Source organism: Phallusia mammillata, chromosome 4 (genome assembly GCF_965637545.1).
Source record: "Phallusia mammillata chromosome 4, kaPhaMamm4.hap1.1, whole genome shotgun sequence".
Lineage (NCBI taxonomy): Eukaryota > Metazoa > Chordata > Ascidiacea > Phlebobranchia > Ascidiidae > Phallusia > Phallusia mammillata.
This window is the reverse complement of record NC_137255.1, coordinates 20606656-20615449: the sequence shown is the minus strand read 5'-3', so window position 1 is coordinate 20615449 and position 8794 is coordinate 20606656. Positions and strand designations below refer to the sequence as shown.

At 35.3% G+C, this 8794-nt stretch overlaps 1 protein-coding gene across 1 annotated transcript; it reads left to right on the top strand.

Moving 5' to 3' along the window:
- Positions 1-28: 28 nt before the first annotated feature.
- LOC145224172 (alpha-N-acetylglucosaminidase-like) lies at positions 29-8784 on the top strand. The gene is made up of 16 exons (XM_080090610.1): positions 29-260; positions 358-449; positions 805-963; positions 1360-1515; positions 1770-1944; positions 2214-2302; positions 2521-2697; positions 2779-2863; positions 2933-3082; positions 3202-3368; positions 3495-3662; positions 3898-4036; positions 4464-4616; positions 5051-5166; positions 5233-5381; positions 8052-8784. The coding sequence occupies exons 1-16, from the start codon at positions 51-53 to the stop codon at positions 8111-8113; spliced, it is 2247 nt and encodes a 748-aa protein (XP_079946736.1). The 5' UTR covers positions 29-50; the 3' UTR covers positions 8114-8784.
- The last annotated feature ends 10 nt before the right edge of the window (positions 8785-8794 follow it).

Below are 8794 nucleotides of genomic sequence, written 5' to 3'. Positions count from 1 at the left end.
TTTTATCTGTTTTTAAACTTATGGTTTTTGTTATTAAACTAGTGAACAAAATGTTAAAACTTAGTGTGGTATTATTTTTGCTGTGTATCTCAACATGCAATGGTCGATTATTTAAAACATTAGACCCTGTCAAAAGCTACACAGCTCAAAGTGACCAACTTGCTGCTGTACAGGATTTGGTGAAAAGAGTTTTGGGTGACCGAAGTGATGAAATCAAGATATCATTGGTCCCAGAGGCAAACTACCAAGATTTCGCTTTGGTATGGAAAAGTTGTATTACTGTTTATTGTATTTTTCATATTAAACTTAACTGTTATTTACTGACTTATCATGGTGTTTTATCGTTTTTCTTTTTAGTTGCAATACAATGATGGTATTCTCACCATCACTGGGAACAATGGAATTGGAATTGCTTATGGTCTGAACCACTACTTGAAATACTTTTGCAGGTATTTATTATCTTTCAAAGAAAATTTATGATTTCCCTTCCCTGAGGGGGACACATATTATTTTTTTTACACTTTTTTACCCAAAGCAGATGTATTCCCATGTTTTGGTTAAAAATCTTTTGTAAATTTAATTAAAATTATACCTCAAATTGTGTAATGTGAATTTTTCCCCCAGTTCACCCAGCAGTTCACCCACAGGTTTAAAAAAATGTAAAAATTTTGAAACAACTGTACTTTCAAAATTACACAGCTCGGAAGTTTCTTGTTTGAACATTGCTTGGTATTTGAAATTATTTTTAAAAAGTAAATGTTGCATTAATGGCAATAATGTGGTTTTCTTTTTAATGTACGTCAGGAAGCAATTGTCTTGGGCGGGAGATCAAATAGGCAACATTCCAAAACCTTTGCCAGCAATCCCAACAGAAGGTTTGTTTTTACAAGCTGGAGTCAAATACAGATATTATCAAAATGTGTGCACAGTCAGTTACTCTTCTGTTTGGTGGAATTGGACAAGGTATAAAAATCAGTGTACTCCAAATGCACTATAGGTGACCATAGTTTCATTAGGGCACTGCATGTAATGTTTGCAGAGAAGTCATGCAAATCAAACAATTTGAACAAATATTAACACAATCCAATTGCTATTGCTGCAAATGCTTAGTCAAAGCTGGAACTGGACTAAATGCCAATTATTTAGGTTAAAAAAAATTAATACCTTTAATCGTGGATATAAAATAATTATGCAAGACAACCGTTTTTTTAAAATATCTAAAACAATATGTGTAAATTTACAAATGTCAAACACTCTAGCTACAACTGGCTAAAACCAAATATATATCTTTTTTTCAGCTAATACATACAGTATTGTTGAAGTGAATTAACTTAAAAAAAAAACTTGAAATATTTTTAGGTGGGAGAGGGAAATTGATTGGATGGCATTAAATGGAATCAACCTACCATTGGCCTTCACAGGACAGGAGGCCATTTGGCAAAGAGTTTACAAAAAGCTAGGCCTTTCTCAAATGGACCTTGATGAACATTTTGTTGGACCTGCTTTCTTAGCATGGTAAGTTGCAACCATTACACAACACAACTTGGCACACTAAAGTTTTAAATATAAAATGTTTCCCTCAATTAAAAAAAATCTAACCAACTCATTTTACATTTATTTTTTAATTTGCTGTTTGGAGGGAGTTTTTTTTTTAAATATATAATGTCATGAAGGAATTAGCTTGTAAAATGTTGGTACCTCAAGTCTGGGATACACATTTTAACATTTATTTTTAATCTTTAGGGTTAAAAAAATAATGTGTTTTTCAGGGGAAGAATGGGGAACCTGAAGGGATTTGGTGGACCTCTGCCTGATTCGTGGAAGGAAAGTCAACTAGCCTTGCAACACAAGATTCTTAATAGGATGAGATCGTTGGGAATGATTCCTGTTCTTCCTGGATTTGCTGGCCACGTCCCACTTGCAGTGTCAAAGAAATATCCAAATGTAATTTCATTTTTTGCACTAAACATTAGTTTCATAGACACAATACCTTTTTATGTAACAAATATTAATGACAGGCCTGTAAAAGTGATACACTGATTCAAGCTTGTTAGTATGTAACATTACAATATTACATCAGATTAAATTCATTTGGTGAATGTCATGTTTTGCTCAGTTTGCAGTATATGTAAAAGCACCAAATTGAAATGTATGAAGCTTTCATTTCTGATTAGTTTTAGCACTCAAAACTATTATTATTGTTCCTTTGTTAGGCTTCCATATCACAGCTGGGAGGTTGGGCAAATTTCAACTGTACATATTCCTGTTCATCTTTGCTGGAACCCGATGATCCACTGTTTAGGTAGAGAAAAATGTTTTTATGTTACATCACTGGTATATGAACATAGCAATTTCATATCAACTAGTGGGTTTTACTTTCAGCCCCACTTTACATGTTTTTCTGGAAACAAAATATTCACAAAAAATATTTTTTGCAAATAAAAGAAAAACCTCTAAACCGACTTGTCAAATATTATCTAAGCCTGTTCCTCTTTATATCTTGCTTGTTCCCACTTGCAGAACCATTGGCAAAATGTTTATTGAAGAACAGATCAAGGAATACAATGGTACAAACCATATTTACAATGCTGATACATTTAATGAAATGATTCCGCGATCAAACAATGTAAGCTACCTGGGAAATGCAAGCCTGGCAGTTTATGAAGCAATGACAGCAGGAGATCCACAGGCAGTTTGGTAAGCTTGTGTTTTTTTAAAGTTTAAGTAACAAGCAAAGAAAAAAAGTGGACTTGTATGGTTTACAATGTCTTTTCACAGGTTGATGCAGGGTTGGCTTTTTCACAATGCTCCATGGTTTTGGCAAACACCACAAATCAAGGCATTGGTTACTGCAGTTCCTATGGTATGGCACATATTCATAAAAAAAACTTTAAGAAATCAAGCAGAGATTTAATCAAAGTGTTTTTTGCAGGGACGGTTATTGCTTCTGGATCTGTTTTCAGAAGCCTACCCCCAGTTTGAAAGAGCAAACTATTATTATGGCCAACCATTTATTTGGTGCATGCTTCACGACTTTGGAGGAAACCTTGGCTTTTATGGAAAACTGGAAGCTATTAATAATGTTAGTCAATTGTGTTTCTTTTTGTACCATGTTAGCTCAGAAAAAATATGAAACTATTTTTTTTCTTCATGTTAAAGAGATGTGGACAAAAATCTGTTTTATAACTTTTTTTTGTTTAGAACCCTCGCAAAACTCTTCTGACAGTTGACTCCACAATGGTGGGCACAGGCATCACACCTGAGGGGATCAACCAAAATTATCTTGTGTATGATCTGATGTTGGAAGCAGGATTCACTGTACAGCCTGTCAATATATCACTGTGGATTGAGGAGTATGTCAGAAGAAGGTAAGCATGTGTTTTATCTACTTCAACTTTCATATATATTTACTCATCTGGCAAATTTTCGCCTTTTATATTTATTTTTACCTAGAACAGTTTTTGTCAATCTAAAAAATAAGTATTTTTCTGCAGATATGATTCAGATGACAAGTTTGCGATTGCAACTTGGCTTGAAATTGGTAGCTCCATCTATAACGACACAACAACCGGATTTCCTGCAAAATCATTAATCAGAGGCCCTATTGTGAAGAGACCATCAACTGTCATTACAGAGTTGCCATATTGGTATACGTATTCAAGGTAAAAAAAGGAAATTGATTAAAACCTTAAAGTTGAAATGTTTTGTTTGTTTACTTGAAGTGCATCATTTATATTATTTGAATATGGTATAATTGGTCATGTTACGTTTCAGCAACATAGACCTACAAAAAAAGTTTATTAAATGTGTTGATGAGAAATGATGTTATTTGGTATTTCAACTAATCTTAAGACATTTTTACAAGAAAAACAAAACAATGAAAGATATGTTTTTTAGTCTGGAGTCCGTTTGGGATTACTTCTCAAAAGCCATGCCAAACTTAAAAGATATACCAACAGTAAGATATGATGCTGTGGATATTACTCGACAAATGTTGCAGGCAATACATCGAGTGCTTTACTATGCAATGCTTCAGGTAATGTTAGCGCCTTTGTGAAAATCTAGACCTAATTTGTTTTTGTTTCATCTTTTAATATGACTAACAAAGATCAGATTTCAATGAAAAGAAAACCAAACACATGTAAAATTGTTTGTACACTTTTTAATAATCAGTACTTTTTTGTTGATAACTACTGTATTACCCTTTGTCCATGCTCTTAATATCTGTAAATGTCAGACTTTTGCTATTTCTTATCAAATCTAGAAAAGAAGTTAAAATAGTAAATTCAATGAAAATGGATAGCCCTGATTGTGCAGATTGTTTGTGGTGGAAACAATATTTTAACAATTTACCTTCGCTGAAAAAAGCCAACAAGGGTGTTTTTGCTTAACTTTGCTTTCTGAATGTGGTCTGTTTTAACAGTTAAGCTCTGATATATTAACCAAGATTTTTTTGGTCACAGGAATTTGAGTGGAAAAACCCAAACACTATGTTCACGCTGGGTGAATTAATCCTGGATTTATATGATGACTTTGATCGCATTCTTGCCACCGACTCTCATTTCATGATGGGATGCTGGATAAGAGATGCAAGATTGTCTGCTGTTGATCCCAAGGTACTTGCATTAATTTGAGCAATAACATAAACATTAGTTGTTATGATTTGAGGTGGTTAAGTCAGCCATGATAAGCCCAAACAAAATGTAGTGAAAAAAGACAACTGTACCTTGGAAAGTACCTAGGTTCTGTGTGATTCAATTTGATGACAAATAAAAAGCATTTTAGATTTCAGAAAATACCAATTGTAAACTTGAACACACAAAGAATGGTGGTTTGTAAATAGACACTTTGGCTCTGGGAATATGACATGTGCAGTTAATAAGACCCCATTTCAAATGATCTTTGTATGGTTTAGGATCTACTATGTAGTACATTAGCGAGGAATGTAAATATTTTGAATCAATTGTTAAGGGAGGAATTTTTCTAGAAAGTTTAGAACCAATGACTTAACTCAAACATAAAAAAATTTCATTTTATGTTCTCATTAAAGGATAGGGATTTGTTTGAATACAATGCAAGAAACCAAGTAACCCTTTGGGGACCTGAAGGGGAAATACTAGACTACGGTGACAAACACTGGGCATCGCTGGCAAAATACTATTACAGGTACTGTTATAGAAATTTTAAGTTTTACCTTTTCTTTTTCAACAAGTTAAATTGTTTTTCTTGCAGACCCAGGTGGGCTTTGTTTATCCAGAGATTGGAATACAGCTTGATAACTGACACACCATTTGATCCAGTAGGATTTGCACATGATGTGTTTTCTAATGTGGAAGAACCATTTACTATATCCAAATCAACATACCCTACAACACCAACAGGTAAGAATGTATGACTATTAGAATGTGGTAAACTGTGTGTTCATTGCAACAGTGTTTGTCATTTTTAAACCCAGTGACTGTTAAAATACTAACTCAGGGGTGCAAAAATGCGGTAGCGCGGTCGCGCCGCGCGACTATAAAATCGGCATGTGCGACTGTAATTTCTTGCCACCTACTTGAAAGTGGTATATATTTTTTGAACTAATTTACTCAGATAGTACTAAAACACTGAAGAAATGGCCCCACTTGAGAAAAAAATAAGTTTCCGACAACGATCAACCAATATTGCCTTTTCCATAAAAACACGCATGGATCAGCCCGCTACCACAATAGGTTGGTCGCATGTAGAACTTTTAAATTTGCCACACTTTTGAGGCAATGTCGCGATGCTATGCAAACTGCGCACAAAGTGCTGATTCTGCAATCATCAATTGACGTAGCTTAACAGTAGTGACCGTCGTAATAAGAAGTGACTTACTTCCTCTCTTTTATAACCGAGAATATTTACTCTCTCAGAATAAAATCCATTCCCACACCTCAGACGCAGAATGTGACGTCACTCATGCTAAGCGCCGTGGGGATGGTGCAATCGGTCACGTGTTTTTAAAATGACTTGCAACGCGCATCCATTCAACAAAACGTCAAACACGCCGCACATACATATCTTACGGATTCGTGGCTCACAGCGCAATTTTTCGGCAACCTGTGAAAAGTACCTTTCTCGTATCAAGCTACAATGGTTCGCCTTGATCGTTTTTACATTTGTTTAACTTACACTTGTGTTTTATCCAGTAAATGCTAAGATAACAGAACATCGTGTATACCACAACAAACAAGCTAAAGTCCCTTTTTTCCAGTCCTCGTATGGTGCGTCGGAAAACACAGATCATACGTTGTTGTCGTATTGCAGACTTTTTGTTCGGTCGCAATGAACGTGTGTAGAGGAAATTTTTGTCTACGCTGACGCTTTGGTGTGTAATAGTTTATGCCAGGCATGTTGAAGGCGGCATACCGATTTAGCCAATCAGCAAACATTCCCACATAGCAAGGCACTGTGGGATTCGAACCCACGGAATTTGTTGGAAATTTCTGGAAAAAAAACTCTTACCAACATGTTATGCTTTGCCCTGATGCCATGCAAGCACAGAGGTGCACAACGTGCGGCCTTCATGATGAACTGGTCCTGCCGGGAAAATTTACATTTAAATATATGTGCTGGTGGCTGTGAGTTGGTTTAACCGTTAATATTTGTGTGCAAACAATGCTAAATATACAGCCAGCACACAACCTAACAATATTGTCAATATGACGTGGTAAGGACATATATGTACGTTATATTAGGCTCTACACTGTTGGTGTAGTGTAGATAAGGCTAAAACACATGAGCTACTAAAAATTATGGCGCGCTACCAAACTCCGAAAAAATTTTTGCACCCCTGTACTAACTAACATTGTTCATAGGTCTAATGGTGAAAATAACGGCCTGTAACGGTTGCAACACTATTGTGCAATGTTTATGAAAACGATTGCATGTTATTTCGCAATAACGTTTCACACCACGAAAAGGAAATGGTTACCTTCAGTCTGCATAAACTAATGTTTATATTTCCGTTTCTATGGTAGTCATAAGTTATTTTCAGCCATTTTTCGGGTTCCAGAAAGATCTAACAGTAAACATAGTGTTTATTCCCTTATGACACATATTTCCGTCGGTATTCGCAATGTTTCCGCAGTTGTGATTCGTATTAGAACGCGACGTTTCCACCCTGTGAAAAAGCATATGGTGTTCACCAAAAGGCGCTATGGCACTATAAATTACATGGCTACCTTAAAATAAATAATATAAGTAATATGAGAAAAAGAATTCGTACACCGGCCAATGTTTCGCACTGTTATATAAGCGTAGACTTTGATGTTTTCGCCGTTCTGTTCTATTTGTGGATTCTATTTGTTCCTGCTATTTCTACCGGGAAAGCGGCTATTTTCGGCCTTCTATTCGTCGTTGTATTTGTGGCTGCTATTTTGGGGCTTCTATTGGACTTCTATTTTCCACCGGGAAAGCTTCTATTTTGGCTTCTATTTTTTTTCCCATGAGGATGTGTAGCTGATTTGGACGTTCGCCTTTAACGTTATTCAAGAATACAAAGAAAGAAGAGACATATGTGTGGCTGTTAATCAGTCAGCTGTTATTGAGATGCAAAGATCAGACTCTCCAAACAATTTCCAATGAACATCATAGTTTACATTGTAGCCGCCATTCACAAGTCGTCATCGAGGCAGGCGTGCCTACAAAGCTGTACTAACTAACATTGTTCATAGGTCTAATGGTGAAAATAACGGCCCAAATAGACGTAAAAAGCGACATACTTTATTGTTCAAACGTTTTCTGCGAATGCTCATGCCATCAGTGATATCAGATGTAAAGCATGTCGCTTTTTACGTCTATGTGGGCCGTTATTTTCACCGTTAAACTTATGAACAGATCCGTATATACTGCTCCAAAGAACATTGTTCAGTTTTACAATTTAAAAAAGGTGTACCTAGGTCTTTAGGCTACTTGAAGTTGGAATATGAACTGTTACTTAAAGTAACAACTAACAAGCTTATATGTTTGCCACAGTGTGTACAAATGAGGTATGAAAAGTAATTATTTATTTTTACTGTTTTTAGAAAATTCCCTTGAAGTTGCAATGGAGTTGTACCATAAATGGAGACCTTTCCTAACACTGTGAGTCTTCTCAGACTTTAGCAGGATGTCAAACTGTAGCAAAGCTCATCATTCCATTTTGCAATTTATGAAATTTCATTTTGTGTACAAAACCGTGCCTTTACAAAAAGCATTTTTCTCTTGCAGTCATTTGTTTTTAAGTGATATACTCTGGTTTTGTCAAATAAGTTTACTTTGCAGACTGTTTAATGTTGTGCAGTGCAGTGCTCTTCATCCAATTTTATTATTGATTCCTCAAGCTATTTTCGGTTTACTGTGGAATTATGCTTGTAAACCATTTTGGCTTTTTCATTTTCAAACAAAGTAATGCTATTAGCTTGTCGTTGTTAGAATATCAGTTATATTTAAGTTTGTATCATCACATGGCCACTTGAACAACTTTATCCACTACATTGAGTTTGTTGCCAAAATACCTAATTTCAACTTTTCTACCTTCAAAATGTATTGGACTTGCAACATAGTATTACAAATCACAACCATTTAAACTTCGTAATATTTCAGAACATAGTATTTTCCAAATTGAAAAGTGAAACTGCTGTTTTTTGGCCTTGCACATTTTCGGTCTGTGTGAATTGATTAATTGTGTCATCCAAAATGAATGTTGATTGTTTTATATGCATTTACAAGTGCATCTCTATCCTTTCCTGTGCAATAAAGTTGAAATCGTCAAAAGCAGTACAACTAA

What these genes read in the sequence shown, in the direction of transcription:
- LOC145224172 (XM_080090610.1), top strand. Translation starts at nt 51, where the DNA reads ATGTTAAAACTTAGTGTGGTATTATTTTTGCTGTGTATCTCAACATGC. An exon ending in TGTCTGCTGTTGATCCCAAG is followed by an intron (nt 4,617 to 5,050) that starts GTACTTGCATTA and finishes TTCTCATTAAAG; the next exon opens with GATAGGGATTTGTTTGAATA. An exon ending in ATACCCTACAACACCAACAG is followed by an intron (nt 5,382 to 8,051) that starts GTAAGAATGTAT and finishes TACTGTTTTTAG; the next exon opens with AAAATTCCCTTGAAGTTGCA.